At 37.5% G+C, this 22,878-nt stretch overlaps 1 protein-coding gene across 8 annotated transcripts in view; it reads left to right on the top strand.

The window, feature by feature from the left end:
* The window catches only part of nhsl1b (NHS-like 1b), a 75,815-nt gene that overhangs the window by 36,108 nt on the left and 16,829 nt on the right, over positions 1-22,878 (top strand). Inside the window, exon 1 of one of the 8 annotated variants that reach the window (XM_056763702.1) lies at positions 2,984-3,051. The exons of 5 other annotated variants lie outside the window; for them this stretch is intronic. In XM_056763702.1, the coding sequence (XP_056619680.1) occupies positions 3,036-3,051 (16 nt within the window). In that variant the 5' untranslated portion in view covers positions 2,984-3,035. Of the gene's footprint in view, positions 1-2,983; positions 3,052-7,605; positions 7,656-21,329; positions 21,564-22,878 lie in introns of those variants that run through there. 2 more of the 8 variants (XM_056763703.1, XM_056763701.1) reach the window with 2 other exon arrangements.

Below are 22,878 nucleotides of genomic sequence, written 5' to 3' on the forward strand. Positions count from 1 at the left end.
GTGCGGGTTGCCCGGCGACAGGATGTTTTTGCATGTTGCCATAGCAATGAATTGACTGATTGTGTGGCGGTCCCGATTCTTCCTGACAGACTCGTTCTGTAGACAAATGTCTCTCAGTACTGGACACAATCTATTACTGTACATGCTGTTTCCTATTAATTCATCAATTGGATGGTTTTGTAATGGCTAAGGGGGTCATGTGGGTCCATTTTAGTTACACATTACATCAAAGATGTGTTTGTGTATACGTTTACAAAGACGTTTAAGGTTATGGGGTTCAGCCTGATTTGTATGTATGAAAAAATCTTATTAACTCACACAAAAATACACTTAAAAATAGGGATCTGTGTTGTTTTTTAGAATTTCTGAAAAATAAAACAATACAAATCAGTGGTCGGTCCATCTCTGCTGTACATGTTACATTACAGCCTCTGTGTAAGTCTATCAGATATTCGGGTATTGCTCCTGTTGTGGCATGGTTGTTGGTCAGAACCTCCTAATTCCAGATTAAAAATGAAATCATAAAACGAACCAAACGTTTATCAAAACATTGCTCTATTTGTTGACATTTTATGGGAAATAATCTCAATTATGGATTACCGTAGTTATTGTTGTCTGTGTGTATTAGGTCGGGTTGCGAGAAATTATGATGTAAAAAAAGCGGCACACTTCATCTTAAAATGTATTATTACCTATTTCAAATTTGCTTTCATTCTGCATAATCATATCAAAACAGAAAAGTTACAAGTATCATTTCTTTTTTCACTTTATTGATTTTTGCGAAATTTACATCTTTTAAATACAGTAGAAGACATTCATTATTTCATTGTACACTTTTCTTCTATTTCTCTCTCTATGTTCTTCTTCATGTGCTGTTCATGATGGACTAATGTTTGGATCACTCAGGTAAGTGAATCTCTGCCTTTTTATCAAATCATCAGAGACACATGACACTATGCATGGTAGTGTAATGCACGCAAAACATACAAAATAAGGTGGGAGGTACGATGTAAATATCTGACCTTTTGATGAGGCACTGTTTTCGTTTATCAGATCGGTTTACAATGTCCAACTGCAACATATTTGCAGTCAGATTAATGAGACGATTTTTCTTCAGCCAAATTAATTTGACAATTTCCTTATTTTAAGGGGACTGACTATAATGTCGATCTAATCGCATGACAGGAGATGTTCTACATGCTTATAGGCTGCTTATGCCACATTAGCCATATTACTAAGACCGTAATGGAGCATGTGATTTCTTGTACCAAAACGGAAAGATATAGTCTGATTCAATGGAAATTAATGACTTATACACTGTCACAGTATATCCATGCTCATTTAAATTTTTGTTCATACCTGTAGGACACATTTGAGCTGTAAGTGCTGAGTTTTTAGGCTTTTAGGAAGCATTGATTCCCTGCCACCACCCCCACCCCCATTCCCAAAGTGCACTGTTTGTGTTTTGTCATCTATCCAGTTGGTGTAGTTTCTGATGCTGTTAGGGTTTGTCAGCTATTGTGCTTTCAAATTAGCGGGAAACTAAATAAACTTCATTATGTTTACTGCTGTAGTCTTTATGTACATTTATGCATTTGGCAGACACTTATATATCTATATATATATCAGGCTATACATTTTACGTTCCTTAGCCAAAAAATGACCTTAAGTCTAAAATACACTACAACATTTGATCAGATTTTGACTGGTTGCAGAAAGTCTGTGCCAGTCTGCAGATTTGAATAGCTAGTGTGTTTCTATCTGAAACTTTCAAAACGTCTGCAAGTTTATGATGTCTAGTTTAAAAAAAATCTATTCAGATTTGTTAAGTCTTGTAGTGTATTCCAGCCATTAGTGTTGTTATTGCAATTGAGGTGTGGCTTTACCTGTTTAGCTACATTTCAGCTTTAATCTGCTTTTGAATATTAAGGGAGAATGTTTTTTCTTGTTGGCTTCTCTTGTCATCTGTGGTCTAAAAACATGTCAGCTTTTTTGCCTGACTAGTTCATTTAACTCTTCCATAGGAAATCAATGGCCCTCATTGGTTGTGGCCTTATTGTGAGGTCACCATTTCCATGCTGACTAATGTACTTTTCATTAAACTGACACCACCTGATGTCACTACCCATTTGCTTCTTTGCTCATCATAATGATGGTGGTTTTGTTGTCATGCATGCTCTTGTAAATTATCTACATTACTAGATAAACTAAATTTATCTTTTCATGTAAGTTTATTTTTATGAATTATCATGTAGCAATTGATCACTGTAAAACCATGTATATTTTGGTAAATAATCCTATGTTTATCGGTTATAAACATGCCAAACAGGATTGTGTGTGTAGGGTGTTGTAATGGCTCTCTAATATTGTGCACGGGACAGTTGCTAAACTGTTGTTGGTTTGATAACAGCGCCACAGTGTTTTGGGGGATTAAGTGATTGTGATTCATCAGAGCCCGGTTGAAAAAATAGCTTATCCTGAGCTTCTGTCCTGGAACTCCAAAAACATCTTGACAGTCACAAACACAGCCACACCACCAACCTCTTTTATGTATTGTAGAACCATGTGCTTTTTTTGAAACAGAAATGGCCACTCGTTGTTTTTTTGATAGTAACTCATTAAACTGAGTAATTTAACTACATTGTTTTGATAGTAGCTACAAACTTTTTGTGTGTTGTTGTTTTGAAAGTACAGGGCAAACTGAGGCATATAAAAACATGCTTTATTGAAATGATTCTCTGTGCTGTTGCCCTGTGAGGATCTGTTTTTAAACTTTTGCTTTTGTTTCGCTTGGGTGTATGAACCATTAAAGTGTACATGTCCATACATGTCACAGAATCTTTTCCCACATTTCCCAATTTCTGAGAGAAACGGCAGAGACTGCTAAGATGACAGGAAAGGGGCGTGTCTATAGTGGGTGAATGAGGCGGGGAGAGAGAAAGACACAGAACGGAGTTTGCCTGTGTTCCTGCATTGGATGTGGGCTCACTCGTGGGATTGACATCTCCAGGATTGTCTCTAATGGACACAGAGCCATGGCATGTCTAGAGGGTGAGGACATTTGTGTGTCTGTGAGCATGTTGCACTTTGGTGTGAAAGGGAGAAAGAGTTCAGGCTTGGAAAGTAAGTCATTGTGGTTGGTGAAAAATATTGGGATTTAGTTTTTACACACAACAAGAATGAAAAACGCAAAATACTTTTTTGCAAACCACTGAGATGTTGCAAAGGTGAGTGTTTGTTTTTGTCACTGTTCTACTGTGTATAGTACAGACTAGCACAGATGGATGTTGTATTTATCTCCATGTGTGTAAATGTTTCAGATTTGTTGCCAAGCTTCTAAGTGAGATAAATGCATTGACATCATGTGTGTGTACCATTCTTGTTGAAATTTCACCTAAAAATGAATTTTCTGCCATCATCTTGTCATTTCAAAACTTTATGACCTTCTTTCTTCCACAGAACACAAAAGAAGATATTTTGAAGAAAGTTGGTAACCAAACAGCACTGGCCCCCATTCACTTCTATACAATTGTATTCACACAATTGTATGGGGGCCAGTTAGCAACATTCTTCAAAATATCTTCTTTTGCGTTTTGAGGCTGAAAAAATGACAATTCTTATTGTTTTACATGAAATATTGCAGCGTTTATAGTAAATAGCTTATCAATGTGGGTCATTTTCTTTTTAAAATGATTGTACCCTCATAATATTTAGTTAAAATCTGAAAATGCACTTCCGGCGGGAAATGACTATCCATCTCAAATAAATTACACGGATTGGCCGGAGCATCCGTTAACTCCTCCCCTTCAGTCTGCAGCCAGTTTCATTTCAAAACTAATGCAACAGCTGATTTAACACATCCAATCAATTCCCGGTGAAAAACTCCTTCTCCTTTTGAAATTCCTTTTCACTCGGAAATGTGTCAGAATGTGGAAGAAAAAACGATTGCAACTTTCGGTTCACAGGGACTTTAAAGCATATTAACACATGTAAAGTTTTACTAGCCTGTATTAAGGGACACAAATAGTCTTGTTTTCTAACTTTTTGCTCATCTTATGGTCTTGTGAACTCTATGGTAAGACAGTGTGTTTTGTAGATGTTTTTCTGGTGAAGGTTATGCTAAAAAATTTGGCTACATTGTCATTTAACCATTTTTCTGCTTTTTCAGGATTTACTGGCCACAACATTTAAATAAGAATCTGAAATCTTATACATGACTTCTAAACTCATCCACTTAGTTGTTGACCTACTTCCACAATGCCAATAAACTGGAGTTCATGAGAGTTTGTTGCTTTAACAAGAAAAAAATGTTTGGCTATGTGGTTTACAGAACAATGCAGGAACACCCCAGATATCAATGAAATTAGTTTGAGTTGCATGTCAAAGCTTGACATTTGAGGTGGTTTGTTTTGAAGTATGATGTTTGTTTGTGTCTTGCTTGTGCAATAACTTCATATGGGTTTCACACTGTATGAATGTGGAACTAAAACCCTAGAGCTATGGTAGACATTTGTAACCCATAGGTTCAGTGTTATCCTATATATAAACTTGTGCGTAAGGTATGTTGAGCTCTCATAGAAGCCATGTGAAGTAAAACATTTGATTTTACACAAAATCAGATGGATGGCTTTCACAGACACATGTTGTAGTTGTTTAGAAGAAATTATAATTCAGAAGAATATACGTATGAATTAGGGACATGACCATCTGTTTATCGACCAATAGAAGACATGGTTCAGGGATTTTTTTTGTCATACTATAGTTGCTAGACATTCGTACTCTAATCGCGTCTCCGTCTTTGAGCAATTCAATGCATTTCATTTTTTTATAGATTGTTAACCTTCTTGTTAACCTTGATACTGTTTTAGTTATGATCCTCCCATGACCTACTGTCATTCTACAGTCACCTGTGTTGGTGTAATATGAAAGGCCATGAGAGTGGCATCTCACTCTGACCCCTTTGAACGGTTCTCACGCATAGCTGGTACATTCCTTACTGGTCGGTTTACAAGCATGCATGCTTATCGTAAATCATACGTGAGTTTTGTTGCAAGACTTCTGTGGAAAAGGAAATAGAAGTGTGTAAAGAATTCTTTCAGTTTGTGTGAATGGTTTATCAATCATGGGGCAGGATTCTGTAGATGCCAAAATATATATTTTTCTTGAACGGTGGACCTTGTTTTTCTAGCTTAGTTATAGCAGAAAAGAACTTTGATCACATTTTTAGTAGGGCTGTCAATTTTAGCGCAATTATTTTTTTAGATTAACGCGTTAAATATATTTGAAGCAAAAAACGCACCATCCTTTTGTTTTGTCATTATATAATCACGCTCTTATTTATGTAAAGGTCTTCAAATCACTCAAGCACGATTGGGAAAGTTGCTTTGACACGTTCAGTATAAATAGAAACGTTTTTTGTTATATATGGTAAATAGATGGTACATATGGTATTTAGTACATATTTTAAAATATTCTAGGTATATTTAAAAAAAGTATTTAAAATTAATAAATTTATAAAAATATATGTTTAAAAACTATATGAAGAGTTTGGTTCCAAAATGAGAACTCGAAAAGAAAAAAAAAAACATATTTTTTCATTGTGCATTCCAAATAATATCAATCAAACTGCAGTTGATTTGTTTTGATTCAAGCCAAAATAAGTATAGAGATACAGCTAAAAACACAATGAACTCAATAAAAACATAATCACGTAATAAACAATATGATTTTTGAAAAATGTTAAAAACAGTCATCTCATTTTAGAACCAAACCATATTTAGCATTAATATAAAAATATGAAGTATGAAGCATAAAATAATTATAATTTATAATAATAAAATATAAATTATAAAAGATATATACATTTTTAATAAGAATTCTTGATTATGACAAAACTCATAATCACCGTTATTTGGGCCAATATTGAGATCACAATTATTTAATATATTTCCTTACTGATCTTTTTTAAACAATATAAAAAAGAATTAAATAACTTGTATTTTAACTGTTAGTCATCTAAAAATATTAAATAATTTTTAGAAGGAATTACATTTGTATAACATAATTAGCATTATATTTTCATCGTAATTATGGTTCATATTAATTTGATATGCAATGTGTATTTACTTTTACAATTATTTATCTTTTATAAGCCTATTAATTCCATGTGGGACTGTGATCTGTTAGAGCTAGAGCTAGAGGGCGCTATTTTACTGCCCTTGCTTGCTGAGCCGTAGTGGTTTCCAGGGCTACACAAATTTCCACCTCAGCAGGTTTGCAACACCCAAAACAATTCACTTTAATCAGATTGTATTCAGATTTACACATGTGATTAGACACTCATAAAGAAATACTCAGTGGATCTTACTAATCACAATTGTCCCATTACACAATTTTTGCTGATAATTTGTTGTACTATTCAGAAAAACTAAATCAATCTTGTCAATCTAAATCAATCTGGTCAATCTAGCTGTGCATTTATTTGAAGATGTTAGAATTTGAGGTGTTAGATTCTGTTTTTTGTATAGGTGATACCTGTCTTGAATATATATAGTATATATAGGTGATATCAGTCTTAATTACCTGTGAGCATCTGTGAGACTGTCTGATAATCTGGGTTAAGAGATTAACTCAGAGCGAAGCAGGGGAAGGCAAACACGCTGGTCAAACAGTAGCAGGACAAAGAGGATGATAGTCAGCCTTCATTTGTAACCTGAATCCTGATCAGCAGTAAACTCATACAAGATCTTCGGTTACTTGGAGAATTTTAATTTGCATATTCGTTTCTCTGGATATCTCATGCTGAAATTCTAAACATGACAGAGTGAAGATCTTTCTGTCAACATCTTGGGGGATGTTTTCTGTGATGGCATTTTTATATTCATTATCTTTCCTCCAACGGCATTGATTGAAACCTCTAAAACTTTCTAAATTATGGGTTTCGGATCTTTACGAAATCTCAAACTATCATAGTGTGGTTTGGCAGATCTTTTGCTTGTTTTGAAGATGCCGTTCTTTGCGTAATTTGAAACTCGGCGGATCTCACCCTTTGTTGGCGAAAATCAATTCAAGCGGGACCAGAAGAAAGGAGTGTGGAGAGGAGCCGAGGGGTTTGTCTTCTGAAGATCCAAAGGCTTTGACAGGGTCCCTTGCGTGCTGCAAAGAGCAAGCCCAGCCCACTGCTACCCTTCCCCCAGAGTTGAGGTGGGGACGGCAGGGGTCAGACCTGAAGTTGCTTGATTAAGGGGTGGGCAAACGGGGAGTGAGGGAGGTGTTCAAATTTAGGTCCTCCCCCAGGACAGCTCTGGGCCTGAGGATCCTCAGCATGCTAACATATGCTCAGCACCTCTCAACGGTTCCTGTACTGGGCTGCTGGTACAAGGCCTGCTACAAAGAGCGGGATGCCAACCGTTCCAAATGCAAGATGGGCAACACACCACCTTTACAGCTCCATTCTACGGTCGTTGATCCGAACCCTGGCACCAGGACGGAGTGCAGCATCAGGCGTAGACTTTTGGCCTCTAAGGTCCATCAGAGACCAGAATCATTATGGACCCCTAAACCCATGTTAAGAGCTGAGGGTAAAGGAACCCAAGGAGATACGCTCACACGCTCTCAATCCTGTTGCAAAAGGAACTCAATGTCCTGCGTTCCCTGTAAGTGTACAGCTTTTGAATATAGTAATTGTTTGTTTGTTGGTGTTTAGTGGATTTGTGTTGTGGAATGGCTGTAGTCTAGTGTCCTATTGACTGACAAGTCAAATGAAAAATGATACGCGGGTGATGTTTATAAAATGCGTTTGTCTGTCTCAAATGATTTTTGAAATACATGTCTACAACTGACATTAATAGGCAGGACTTTATGAAATGTGAAAACTGTCTATAATTGACAATATGATTGAAGACTGTCAAACGATTAGTCGCGATTAATCACATCCAGAATAAAAGTTTGTGTTTACATAATATATGTCTGTATACTATGCATATTACTTTTTTATTTCGAAACCCATACACAATATATGTATACATGTTTTTTTTTAAATATTTTTATGCATATATATATATATATATATTTATCAATAAGTTTAATTATATATAATTGTTTATGCATTTTTATATTTTTTTTGAATATATACATGTTTGTGTATGTTTTTATTAATACTAAATTAATAGTACACACAGCACAGTACACGCTGACATATATTATGTAAACAATAAACTTTTATACAGGATGTAATTAATCACGATTAAATCATTTGACAGCCCTAGATTAAAGACATTTATAATTGATAAGTATAGTAATAAAAAATTATTTACAACCAAACTAATAGTTCATTTAGTTATATTCTAGTAGTTAAACTGTTGACTGCATTAAAATAATTTGGTGCATTAAAATAAAATGTGGGGTCATAAGTTTGTTTGAATAAGAATTTTATAACGGCTTTAAACACTGGTCATCCAGTAGGAAAATTTTGTATCAAAGCTGTCTATTTTATTAGCATAATAAATCATTAAAGTAACCTTTTAGTTGTGACCGAACACATCACGATGCTGTCATTGTCTTTGGTGTGACTGCTTTTTATAAGCATGTTTGAAGCGATCCGCTCACAGATTGTGTGGTTTAGACTTTGTGACCTTTGACCTTTCGGAACGTAACGGAACCTCTAAGGTTGACCCATCGGGGCCCCTTGCCTTCCTGCCTTCAATAAGGTTAGCTTCATTCACTTAATATAACGCAGAAAGCCATTTATTGATCTTTCATAGAGATGTTGGCCATTCACGATGCACTGATCGATCTATGGCGGTTGTTGGTGTCTGTTACAAAGCGTGCACCAAAAATGAGAAAATATGATTGGAGGATCATATAAATGTCATGGTTGAGTATGTGATCTGAATGGTTTTTGATGCAACAATATATATAAAGACAACCTCTTTAGAGCCCAGTTTGAAAAGCAGTCTTTAATCAGTTACAGCATTTAACTGTCCAGATAGACCCTTTAAGATCGTGTTATCATGTATTGATTGTCTATACGCATCATATCAGATGCTCAGATACAGTAGAGTGATAAGAAGCGGTGGAGATGTGACCCAGCTACAAGTGGGAACTGAGGACAATAGGAAACAGCTGACTGTTCTTTCCTGATTCTGATGGAGGGGACACTGCTCACCCAGATATAGCATCTCATCACCTCACACATAATTATTATCTGATAAAAAGAGTAAAGAGGGGAAAGCGGATCAGAAAGGTGAAGTGGGACACAATGAGTGAGTGTTAATGGGAAAGGGGTTGAACACGGAAGAGGTGGTTTGATATGAAAGAAAAGGGCACAGGTTCTACAATGTAAGCGGGAGAGGAGTGGATAATGGATAAAAAAGGTGTTGGGAAAAGATTTAAGGTTCTACATTCAATTGATATGTACTTCCGAAACGTTGTACATCCAAATTAGTCTTTTTTTAAGGAAATGGAAAAAAAACACTGCCCTTTAATACTTTGTATTGGATAGATATTTTCTTTACTCAATGACGAACATAAAGGGTGACTAACAATAAGGATTTATGAAATATGGCGATACAAGCATGAAGGTTTAAACTGGATTTTAGTGCTTTTGGTATTATAAGCAATGAGATTTGTTTTTTAGATAAATTTTGATGTTTTATTTACTATATGTGGTAAACCATGTTTTTTCTTCTTCTTGAGTGCGGTCGCTGTTTGTACGTTTAGGTTACATTTGATCTGGGCTTTTCTCTCAACGTAGAGCCGACTGTTTCTGCCTCCTCACACTAGTCTGAGCTGATGTGTTGTGACAGCATAAGATGCTCCATATATCAGCTCTGCTTGTCTCCAACATAGTATACTCTTGCCTTTGTGAATTAATACTTTTGGTACTGAAAAACACACACACTTTCCCCTCTCTTCTCTCTTGCTTTTCTATTCCTGTTGATTTACTCTTCTTTTCATTGTGTATTGTTCTGTGACAGTGGTCATGAAGTAGTGTTACAGTATTAACAGTGAGCAGGTGTTGCACAGATCTCTGTTAATCTGTGCTCAAGCGTCCTGGTCAGGGGTTGGTCAGGGTGGTAATATTCCTTATTGACTCGAGGGAGTGACAGAAACCAGCAGGAACACACACTGAATAAAGAGACGTGTTTAACGAAATTCATTTCTCCAGGGGGTTGGAAATTGATTTGGAAACAAGATTGTTTAGAGAGGCAAGGCAAAATTGTGCAAAATGGTTAGTTTTACATGAACTAGGCCATTTTGCCTTTTATTATATTTTATAATGAAACTACCTTTAGTGATAGTTCACCAAAAACTAACGCTGTCATCATTTACTCACTCTCATGTCATTTCAAACCTGTATGACTTTATTTCTTCCGAAGAACACAAAAGATGATATTTTGAAGAAAGTTTTTGACTGGCCCCAATTAACTTGCATTGGTTTTGTGACCATACAGTAGAAGTGAATGGGGGCCAGTGATGCTCGGTTACCAACTTTCTTCAAGATATCTTCTTTTGTGTTTTACGGAAGAAAGAACTAGTGACCATTTCATTGCAGACACAATATAGACTTCACTGGTGTCCACAATTCGGATAACTCCATCAGACCCCTGCCTAAGGAGGCCGAAGTTATTTTGGTCTTTACTATTGTTTGTGGCGGTCCTTGTATCCTTAATCTCAGTGAGGGATTGTGGGTAGCCTTAGCCCCTTGCTGTGAATATTGAATACAAAAGGCTTCATCTATACCCTGCCTAACTAACTCTTACAGTTCCATCCAGCAGAATGACAAAAGCACTTTGTTAATAGTTGAAACCCCTCGGGCGTGTGCACACATCCCCTGCTGATGGCAGAAGCAGGACAAAAGAAATCTCACTGCTTATGTTACCGTTCTTTAAAGACAGGTGGATTCTGTTACTGCCTTCCGCTTTCCATCTTTCTCTCACATTCCCTTTCTTTAACATTTCCCTCTTTCTCCTTTTCTCCCACCCCCACCTCATTAATAATGGGGGGAAGAGCTGAGCAACTGTAAAGAACCGTCACTCAGTGTGGTCACTGTCTTGTGAGAATGACTAAGACCTGTCGGTCATTGTGGGAGACCGTTCCTTTTGTTTTTAGGTGATAGAGGTAGTAACTTGGAGGAGTATTCAATTGAAGTGTAGCCATATAACTTGTCTGCACCACTTGTGTCGTGGTCATGAATGATACATTGGATGCCTTTACCGGGTTTTGTGACTTGAAGAGAGGTGTGCCATTACTTATCTAACTGACTGGACTAACCCAACCACATAAAAACACATAAGGAACTAAAGATTTAAGTGTAGGGTGGTTGTCAGAGCTGTAGCCCAGTGGTTAGCATGCCTGAGCTGTTGGCTCACGGGGAACCGGGTTTGAGTCCGACCCGGGTCATATCCCAATCCCCACACTCTAACTCTTATCCTCATGCTTCTGTCTGTATCAACTGTCCTATATATATATATATATACAGAAAAAAATATTGGTTGATACAAAAAACGTTGGTAACCAAACAACATTGACCCTCGTTGACTTCCATTGTATTGAAACAAAACTGAGGCATTTCTCAAAATATCTTCTTTGCTGTTCCACATATTCGGGTTGTGAATGTGAGGTTGAATAAATGACAGAATTTTTGGTGTGTACTCCATTTAATAAATAACGTTAATCACAATGATGTGTAGTTCACTTTGTAAAAATAACATTAACAACCCAAAAGCAACTCTAAAACAACCTAGACATGCACCACAAAATATAGTTAATAGTCCGTTCTCTAGTATACATTCGATTTGTGATTTCATTCTCAAGCTAAAGGTCTCCAGTGGTCCATCCATCACAGTCTACTTTCCCTAGAAACACACATCTGCTCTAATGGACTTTGCAGAGCGTCTTCGTGTGACTCTTTGAATTGTGTGTTGGTTGAGTGTGACAGAAGGTCACAACATGTAAACGCTATGGCCATTCGTGCTACGCGCCTGTGATTTTAAAACGCCTAATTCTGTCACACCAGACCATTTCCATCACTTTGAGACTGCCTCTAATTGGGTCTCTCTGGCTTGTTTGGTTTAGTTTGGGCTCTAATTGGGCCCCATGTTCCATCATGGCCCCTGTAATTAAGTTTTGGTTGTCAGATTAAGAAGTAGAGGGATTTAGAGGTAAGACTATTTTTATTTATAGCTGTGGGAATAGGTGACAGATAAATAGATTGCAGTTATCATAAATAAAAAGTAGCTTTTGGTCACAGATACCAGCATACTTGCTTCCGTCCATCTGTTTTCTTATGAGATTTTCAAAATAACTTTTTTGTGTTCTGCTTAAGATAGTTTAACCAAATTCATTTCTCCAGGGGGTTGGAAATTGGAACCAAGATTGTTTAGAGAGGCAAAAACAAAATTGTGCCAAATGGTTAGTTCTACATGGTGATTCTTGGCCATTTTGCATTTTATTTTCTAATGAAACTACTTAAGGTGAAAGTTCACCCCAAAGATAGTCATACATTTTCAGAATGACATGATCGTGAAAGATTTCTTCAAGCAGAGGATTCAGAGTAGGAAATCTGACAGACATCACATGTATTGATCACATAGACTGTCTTAAGCAATTGTGCTAAATGACATTAGAGGAAAGGTCAGAAGGGGTTAAAATGCTGAGACAAGCTTCTCTCCCAATGAGTTTTGGATGAAAGGTAAGAAGACATCATGGCCAAAGAAAAACCTTCTCTGCCCAATCAATGTATCAGCTTCACAAGAATTCTATTGACATTTCAATTTTTTTTGTCCTGGCTTTGCAAGGAATGAATCCTTCCATGTTTCCATTCTGCGCCTTTAGCTTTCTTTTTTAGATCAAGGTCAGTTTTGTCACAACAAACAGTATTTTTCGTTTGTACACCAATGCATGCTGAAATGAGTAACACACACACCTCAATAACAAGATTGCGAAGGATTAGGTGTTTGTGATCGGGATGTGAACAGGTAAATTAACAGCCGCTGATTTGGCTTTAGCTCAGTCTTTAAGTCTCATTAGCTGATAAACGTCTGCCAGATGACCAACATTCTGTTCTTCTGTCCACACATAAGACCATACAGACATCATGATTGCCTAATGTTTATTTTTTACATGTAATGTACTGCAATCGTCATTTTTATTAAAAAAAGTTACAATTTTCAAAAAACTTACAATTAAGACAATTATGTGTGTTGAAACCGACTGCAACCACTAGATGACGCCACTTATACAATGTTTAACAGTGTAAACAAGATGCATTCCTCCCCATCAAACAAAATGAAAAAAATGATATGTGCATTTTTACCAACTCTTAACAACAGTCAATTTTGTACTAATTTAAACAGTTAGCACTTTTTTTTACCAATATAAAATGTTTTTTTAAAATGTAATACACCGTACAAAAGCACATGAAGGCGTGATGTTTGGCCATGTGTGTATTTCCAACTGCATTGTCAAAATCAGCATTTGACTTGATTTGCCTTTTATCGTAAAAGTGAAATATGCTGCTCCTGTCAAGGTTAATCCGCTGGGGATCTTAAAAATTCAATATTTGATCAGTGAATTACCCAGACTCCTCTGGGAGTCCTCAAAAACAGAGGCATGTTATTAAAGCGTTTTAGCATCTATATGAAATAAACTCTGGTTTTTTGTTGCTTGTGCTGCATCATTTTAATAGGACAAAGGGATACAGGGGATTGCTGGGAGGGGGATATTTGAGTGCTTTTTAAAAGAGCCCCCCCGGACCCCACTTCCATCTTCGCCTGCATAATTCAGAGGGGTTCACTGGATAGGATTATGGTATATCCAAGCCTCTGCACACACACCTGCTCCAGAAAGCCCTGTACACAACCTCTCACCTTTGAGCATGCACTTGTCGAGTCTCTTGGCACTTAAGGAAATGAATCGCACTAAATCCGGTTGTCTTCAAAGATGCCTATTTGAAGATTTTGAGGCGAAATGGTGGTCTCATGTGTGTTGTTGGTTGGTCTGGATAATGAGGGGTTATTTAGGAACGCTCTGTGTATTAATTTGAGATGTGAAGATCTGCAACATTAGCATGGCAGCAGTCATGCTATCTTGCCTATTAAAAGCTTGTTAATTTGCATTTGATTGGGGATGTCCCTGCACTCATGCTTCCTTGTCTCCAAAGTATTATCTTCATGTTTCCTTCTATATAAATATATCTCTAGCTATAGATTCATATCTATCTGTGTATTGTAATGGCCCATATTCAGTATGCTCCGAGTCCCTTGTCTCATCTTATTGACACAGGGAATAGATTGGAGTCCACTTGGTACTTCATGGCATCATCACATCCTGTCTCCACGGCAACCATGAATCCATCTCCTCCCAAAGGAGGTAGCCTCTAAGGACTGCTGTGTTAAGCGATGTTGTAAATCTCACATGATTGTGGTTGTCTGGGTGGTTTTACTGTTATATTTATGATTTATAAAGTTTCCATACAGTGTCCTGTTAGAGGTCTGTTGTTCCAGCAAGATTTTATAGCTTCCGTTTTATTGCAAGTTTGTCTATGCATTTGCCAGATGCATTTTGAGGAGTTGGGTTATACTTTTTTTGTTGTTGTCTGTTTTCCCTAGTTCCACTGTTTTCCATTCCTAGACACGAATATGGGTCAGCTGCCTCAGTTGAACATTAGAATCAGATCTATTTAACCCCTGTGCCCAGAAGTCTTTCCTTGTGAGGATCAATGGAAGCTCAATGAAAAATTCAACTCAATCAGGTCCAGACGTCCTGCTGCTCGTAGATTCCATTTGACACTCTTCGATTTGGTGTCACTCTTTTAAGGTCTCAAAAGTGGGTTAAATTTCGTTTGGCACACAAAATTTTCATTCACTCCAAGCCTGCAACATCCATGCTCTATTATTTGTAACATTTGATTTGATATTTCCATCTTTTTTAAAACATGAAATTGCAGGTTACCTTTACATGATGTCAAATGACATCAAATGTCAAAATTTGAAATTGTAAACAAGAGCCGAACTTATAAATAAATAAAAATCTTACACAATGGTAAGCTTATAAAAAATGATTTATAACAGGAATATTAAGGTTTGCAGCTAAACCATCTTACTATAGCTTTTTTAAAGATATATTTGTCTTTGATTTTCAGTGTAGTTTATGTTTAGAGACACATCATGCCCACAGTGATGAATTCAATGAGCTGCATTACAGTGTGATTATGTGATGAGACAAGCACACAGCCATATCAACATCATATTGACATAACGTCCACATGGCCTTTTGCAGTCAGCATGGGCACTTGCATTTAATGCACAAAGAATTTCAGACAAAGACTTCTGCTCAACTACACAAGCAGTTAGATGTGTGCTGTCACTCAAACACAAATTCAAGAAGACTCAAAGCTAGGTGTATACTGCTATATACTATGTGTCCAGAGACGCCCTGGTGCTGAGATGTGTGTGTTATACTGTATGCATGTAGTATGCACTTGTTTCCATGCATTCTCTCACGTCTGATTGGCTCTGTGCGCTGTGCATTGGGGAAGTGAAGTGCTCCGTTCTCCTTGTCAGGTCATTGCAGTGGAACATGCTCAGCTGATGAGGTGTCTTGAGACCAGAGCTCAAACTGAAAGTTTTCTTCAGTATGTCTAATGGTTCCCCTTAGACTGCTGTATGTGGAGTCGACAGGAAGAGTCACCTAAATAGTATTTGTGTGTGTGTTTGTGTGTTTATGTATGTGCGTGCGCATCTGTGCGTGTGATTCCCCTTATAACTAAAAGAGGAACACAAATCACGATAACACCCAAAAGCCATTAAATCTCCTTACAATTAAGAGACAAAACAGACAGAATTACATCCCTCACCATGTCCACCGTGTTTATGTGTGAGGGGAACACAGCAACAGCTACCCGCCCATTGCCCGGTATAAAAGACAACATGCTCCCCATTGCACGCCTGTTCGTGTTCAGAGAACTCACTGTGTTGGTCTTATTTATAGCCTGCTGGGAGGTTGTTCTCATTTAAATAAAGCAGAAACTGGAGCAAACATTCAGGGTCCATCACTGCTTATATATTAAATGTATTTGTTACATTTGAAACGTTACATAAAACTGTGTACACTTGTACAGTTTTTGTACAGCTTTTAAAATAATTTATAGTCAGTAAAAGTAAAGTGAACATTCATATAAAATGTATGTGGGTGGTTGACAAATAAATCGCACATATGTCTTAAATCTCTCTTATGCTATTTTATGTTATAAATATAAATAATATAGTGTATTCACAATTTTTATTTTTGTTGTCACACCCTAGGACACAATTTTTTAATACTGTATATTACATACAATTTATGTTAAAAACTTTTCCCTGTAACACAAAATGTATATTTTGTATTATCTATTGAATGAATCATATACATATAGAAGCAGATTTAAAAACACTGAGCGCGACTTGTGGAATGCAGGGAGATTTATGCTGGGGTGAGTGGATTAGTCATGCACTTTGCGCTTTTTAGGTTTTCAATGAGAATGCATGAGGGCTTTCCTGCAGGAGTTTCTCAAAACAAGACCACTCAATTTTAATTATTAATCTGAATCTTTTTTTCTGATCTGCAATTCAAAAAGACGCCGACTAGTTTACGGCAGCATCTTTTACTCTCTGTTCGTGTTTGATCTTTTCCCTTTGAATTATAGTTTTTTTCATCTCTTTCATGGTCTACTATGTATTAATCAATGTGTGGCTTTTGCACTCAACTTAAAAGTCACTCATTTTCCTTCATCTCTCTCTGGTTTTCCCTTAGAACTTCATTCATCCGGTGATAGAGAGCACTGATAGAATCTCTGACAACATGCTCTTCTCCTTAGAGGTTGTACATTTATGTCAGTTGCTGCTCAAGCTATTAGACTTTCTCATTGGTGATACAATAGCGAGGAATGGCTTCGCTCGGAGGCCCAGCCCTATTATTCAACACAATGCCTGACCCTTTCCACACACACTCACGCAGACACACTGCAGCCAGACACTGCTCGAGTCTCCTTTCAGGAGATGGCACAATACAACACAACTCCTGCATGGATGGGCACAGGCCTTTTTAAAGCAACGGTCTTCATGGTGTAGTTTGTATGGATGTTTTCTGTCCCTCCTGGCAGCCCGTTCCTCTTGTAACAAGGCTTATCTGCAAATCAAACTAAATGCAAATAAGCCTGGGCTAGATTTCAAACACTTTTAACCCTGGAGCCGTTTAGTGCCTTTCTTTTATGCCCAAGCTGGCTTTGTTTGTTTTTATGTAGATTTCTCTTGTTTTATGTGTGGCAGTAGACAGTTGATAAGTATTTTACAGCTACTGTATCTCATAGGGAGGGATTGAGCGATTTGTTATGGGTAAACACATTGTTTTGGGTCTATAATGGCTGTAAATTGCACAGACCAAGCGGACAGTTTAATTGTAAAATGGTGTAAAGCCAAAGCAATTGAGAAGACGTGACACTCCAATATATCAGAACCTCCAAACATCTACAGTGACAGCTGCGTTTGGGCTGAGGTTGTGAGAGTTGACCTCCGTTTACTGAGTAAACATATTGTGAACAGGTTCAGTACTGGCTGGAGGTCTCTCGCTCTTGACTCTCTCCCCATGTGTCTCACTCCCTTTTTATTCGTAGGATAAAACATACGAGTGCTTTTAAGGTCAGTCCAGCAGAGCCACAGGAAAAAAAGAGAGGGAAGATCAATAAGGATTATATTAATGGGCATCAGAAGCTATGGCAGCAGAGTGAATGAGAAATAGGATGCCTAGAGGTTTAGGAGAGTACAGAAGATCATAGATTAGAATCCAAATAATATGCTTTCTGTTTGTAAAGAGTAATGGTCTTGTTTGCCTTCAAATATTACAACAGTTGACTTAAATCAGAGAAATTGAATGAAAACCGTTCATTTTCAAGATAGGAAATGATTTTGAATAAAAAGAACAGTCTTATAAAATGGTCTGCCCAATAGATACAGCAAGAACCTTCTTATTTACCCTTGCCTGTATGTGTTCATTAAGTAAAAATATATATCTGTTTCAGTAAACAAATGCAAAAGAAAACATTTCACTTGATATTTTCTATCAACTGCATTTTCTCAGGTGCTTTTAAAACATTTGCGGCTCCCTATCAGAACCGGGGGTGTATCCCATGTCCTGATAAGTGATGCTGCGGGCTCTTTGATCCCCTGGTGGCGGGCTGCAGTACAGGTCCGCCCTCACAACGTTAACAAATGGGACATGAGCCAAACCATAAAATCCAATTACACTTTCCAAAGATGTTTTCTTTTCTTTTAGTCCTTTTTTATCCTGTTGATGTATGTCAAAGTGTTAGTTTTTTATAATAACCTTGGTTTTAGTAAGTTATAAGATATAATAAAAAAGGGGTGCGGTAACATGATTTCTTCATTTACAATTGAGTCATCAGGGAATATAGACAGGACCTTGATACCGCGCTTCACTTCGTGCTCACTACCCGGAGACTCTGGTTCCACTGACGATTCCTTCTGCGCATGCCCAGGCTCCAAACTGACGTTTTTTGTGTGGCATGTCAGCGCCCATCGTTAGACATATTACGCTCGATTCATTACGATGGAAGGAAGCGGCGTCACGCTATCCATCTTTCATATAGTCTATGATCAGAACCAAATTTGTAACAAAATGCTGTACCTGTTGTAAGAATTTGTTTTTTATTTCAATTTTAAGTAAGAATCAACATTGACTATGCATGGTCAATGTACGGCAACTCACTTTCAACACAAGCGGAATAATAGGGACATACTTTAAAATCTTAAAGACATATATGTGTGAGAGGAGCGGAAGTGAAAACAGCTTCACAATCTTCACACATACACACACAGAAGGGTGAATGTGTGTATATCTGTCAACTAAAGAGAGCCCAGACCAAGTGTGAAAGTGAAGAGAGAGCGACACATCATATGTGAAACTGAACAACAAAACCAGTCTTATGTGTTCATTTTTTTGAAATTGAGATTTTTACCTAATTTGAAAGCTGAATAATTAAGCTTTCTATTGATTTATAGGTTGTTAGGATATGATCATATCTGGCGGAGATATAACCGTTTAAAACTCTGGAATCTGAGGGTGCAAAATAATCAAAATATTGAGAAAATTGCCTTTGAAGTTTTTAATAAGAGGCACTGTAACTGGCCATCCACTCACAAAAATAAAGTTTTGATATATTTAGCATAGGGAATTTACTAAATATCTTCATGGAACATGATCTTTACTTAATATCCTTATGATTTTGAGCATATAAGAAAAATCGATAATTTTGACCCATACAATGTATTTTTGAATTTAACTAAAAATGTTCCCGTGCTACTTAAGACTGGTTTTGTGATCCAGGGCACATATTGCTCCTGCTCTGATGGGATGTCCGACAAAATCCCTCTTAAATCTCATAAAACATTTTCTGACACTAATGAAAACATACCTCATGTCTGAGTTGTCATCGCTAATGACATCATTCGGATTACTTTAATTTCTTATTGTCCTTTGCATAAACATTTCATTTTTACTGACATAGACAGACTGCACGCATGCATGAATACACACAGACACAAAGTGATCATGTTTGAAATGGTTGTAATCCTGCAGTGACAGACAGAGATTTTGAGCTCTCTGTGGAGTGAGAACTCAACAATAGCGTGTTAATTACTGCAGTCCACACCGGCATGAATAATCCTAATACTGTACGTGTGCCAGGCGGCATGGAGTGCATACACACAGGAAAACACTCATCCTGTAATACACACACACACGTGCACAGAGAAAAGGCGTTAGATGTAGAGGAAGAGGGTGGCTGTGTGCTTTATTCAGAGAACAGGCCCACTGTTTGAAATTGGCAGCAAGTACAAAAGTGTGAGACACACACACTTCTTACAGACACACTTGTTACACAAATACATGTTTACAACTAAGTACGACAACCAAGTGAATAAAGGCCAGGAAATGCTGATATGTGTGTTTTGCTTGCTGTGGGCTATTGGGGTGTTTGGGGGGAGGGGTGTTACTGCATTACCTCCTCTAGTTCAGTAATTATTTGCAACTCCATTCAGGTCTAGATTCATTCACCCATCCACCCCCCTCCATTCAAATCCAACTGCATCCCCCCTTAAAATGAAAAGAAACCGGGTCACGGTGTGTGTGTGCACATGTAGACAATAGGCGGATTGTGTGTGTGTGATCTATATTCCAATGTTCTAGATTCAGTGGCTGTGTGCTAGTTCGGCAAGCCAGCTTATCGGTGGGAGACTCGCTCCTTCTGTCATCCGGTCAAGACCAAGATGAATACACACATGTGTGAGTCCAAGTATAAACACACCGAACCATATAGACACACCGGCTTGGTTACAACAGATGAAAGCAGAGCTTTAGGGTTCAAGGATTTTCAGTACTTAGAGGTTTCTCAGAGGCTCTTTTAGCGATCAGGAGACTTTGAGGTTTCTTATCTCTTATAAATGATTAAGAGAATTAAAAAAACAGAAATGAGACATTTGTTTATAGGGCCATAAGCACTATAGATATAAAGGATGACATGTCTCTCTTATCAATAGTAGAAGATTCCAGTAGTTCAGTTTTACATTTACATTTGTTCAAAATTTTACATTATGTCTGCCCCTAATCTAAAAGGAAACGTGGACCAAAAAAAAGAAAATTCTGTCATCATTAACTCACCCACCTGTACAAATTTTTATGTTGTGATGAATACGGAGAAAGATATTTGGAAGAATGGTCGTAACCAAACAGTTATTGGCCCCCATTGACTGCTATCGTATGAACATTCTTGATAATTGTCATTCTTCCTACTGTGATGGAATTTTCCAAATATCTTTCTCTTTTTTATTTTTGGGTGAACTATCCCTTTAATAATAATATTCAATATGGAAAGCATAGCTCTGATAATTTGGTCTTGAGGAACATTTTGAGACATCTTCTGAATCTCAATGGGAGCCATGAGATTCCTATGACTTTTTTTCTCAAGAGAATAGCAGGATACCTGAACAAGTTTCCATTTGCTCCCCATTGATCTCCTTGTCAACTTTGGAAAACAACTGATCTGATCTTGATTTCTTTTCTGTAAGCTTTCAGGTGCATTTGAGTAGATCTGGGACAGATTCGGATGAGCGAAACATAAAGCCAAGTAAATGAGAGAGAGAACGAGGGTAGGAAAAGCTCCTTGGTAACTGAAGCTGAGATGAACAGGGGGGCATATACACCACCCCTCCCTCTGAGCCTAAGGGAGTAAGTGTGTGTGTGTGAGGAAGGTGGGGGTGTTTCCCAGGGCTGGGCCGAGGGTGTGTGTGTGTGTGTGTAGGAGGGGCTCGTTGGGATGATAAGCGTTGATCAAGTAGGGAGAGGCACATACTGACTCGTTTGCGAGTAGACACAGGATTGTCTACAAACTGGACTCCTGTACACTGGGAGGCCGAAAGGATTTTACTGGGTCCACCTGACACACACTGGAATAATGGTGTTCATTGGGACCTCGCTCAAGTCTGTTGTCAAATACTTTAAACGGAAAGGTAACACTTTTGCTTTGTTTCTTCAAGTTCATTTGGGAATCATAATCATTTGTTTTGAGTTATTAACTTGTGTGAGGAGTAACAAGTTTTGATTGATCAATAAAACATTAGCTTATTTTGAAGAGGTTTTTGATTGGTGGATTTTTTTATTTTTTTATTCATGTCTATGAGATGTTTCACATCGACAGGTCAATCTTTTGACTATCAAGTGTTCTAGTCAGTGCTCACGCAAAGCTTTAAGCTGGTATCTTATCAGTGATAAATGAGTCATTTCCTGTACGCTTAATAAACAAGCCTGTTAACAACCCGATGCTGCCCGGGATGGCCAGAGAGTGACCCTGTCACATCTATCTGCGCTTATCTGCCTTTTTATTTTCGCTCTGGTTTCAATTATTAACCCGAGTCCACAGTATTTGTCACAGACATATTTAAGAATGATTGTGTGCACATATTACACGTAAACCTGCCTGATTCTTGAGAGATGTGGTGCGTTGTAGTGTTATGTAAAGAACACATTTAACAATTTGTGTTTTAATTGCAATAGATAATCATTGATTTGAGCTGAGATGCGCTGGATGAGTTTATCCGAATGGCAGTGTTACACGTGGTACATAGTGTGTGTGGGCACAAGCAGGGTCCAAAGGGATTATGGGAGTTTTGAATAGGCTAATTTGGACTGCTGAGTTTAGGCTGATGTGAAGTTTGATATCCTACAGAATAGCATTTTTGTTCCTCACTTCCCGAAAGAAAGACCTTTCTCTATACAAACACAGGTTTAATGGGCCTAGACAACGCTGTTTGTATGTGTGTGTGTGATTGTGTGCGTGTGTGTGTATTGTCCATTCTATAATCATCTGATATTTATTGTGGACACTTCAAAGGCCAGATAACCTTTATCTTTCTCTCTGAATACGAAGGTTGTTAAACCAGTTTGTGTATCTGGTTTTGTCGTTTCGCAAATGGTCCTGCTGATATAAAGAACAAATGTGTTTGCAAGTGTGTGTTTAGTTGCTAGGAATGCGTGTGAATCCATCTGGACTTACAATTACGGCTGTGATTTTGGGGGGAGACTTTAAATATCATGATCATTTATGCACGAATCCTGACTGTAATACTATTTAATCTGATGCTAAAATGTCATCAAATTAACCTCTCAAAGTAATTTTGAAAAAGATTAGTAAATCCTCGTTTTCGTGTGTTTAAAGGACAACCGGGTATTAGTAAATGTGCAAATAAAAGTTTGTATGATAATTCAAGCCAGCCTGACATTGCAAATAATAATCCCTTCAAAAGAAAAATGATTCAAGAGTTCACC

This window comes from Triplophysa dalaica, chromosome 13 (genome assembly GCF_015846415.1).
Source record: "Triplophysa dalaica isolate WHDGS20190420 chromosome 13, ASM1584641v1, whole genome shotgun sequence".
Taxonomy (NCBI): domain Eukaryota; kingdom Metazoa; phylum Chordata; class Actinopteri; order Cypriniformes; family Nemacheilidae; genus Triplophysa; species Triplophysa dalaica.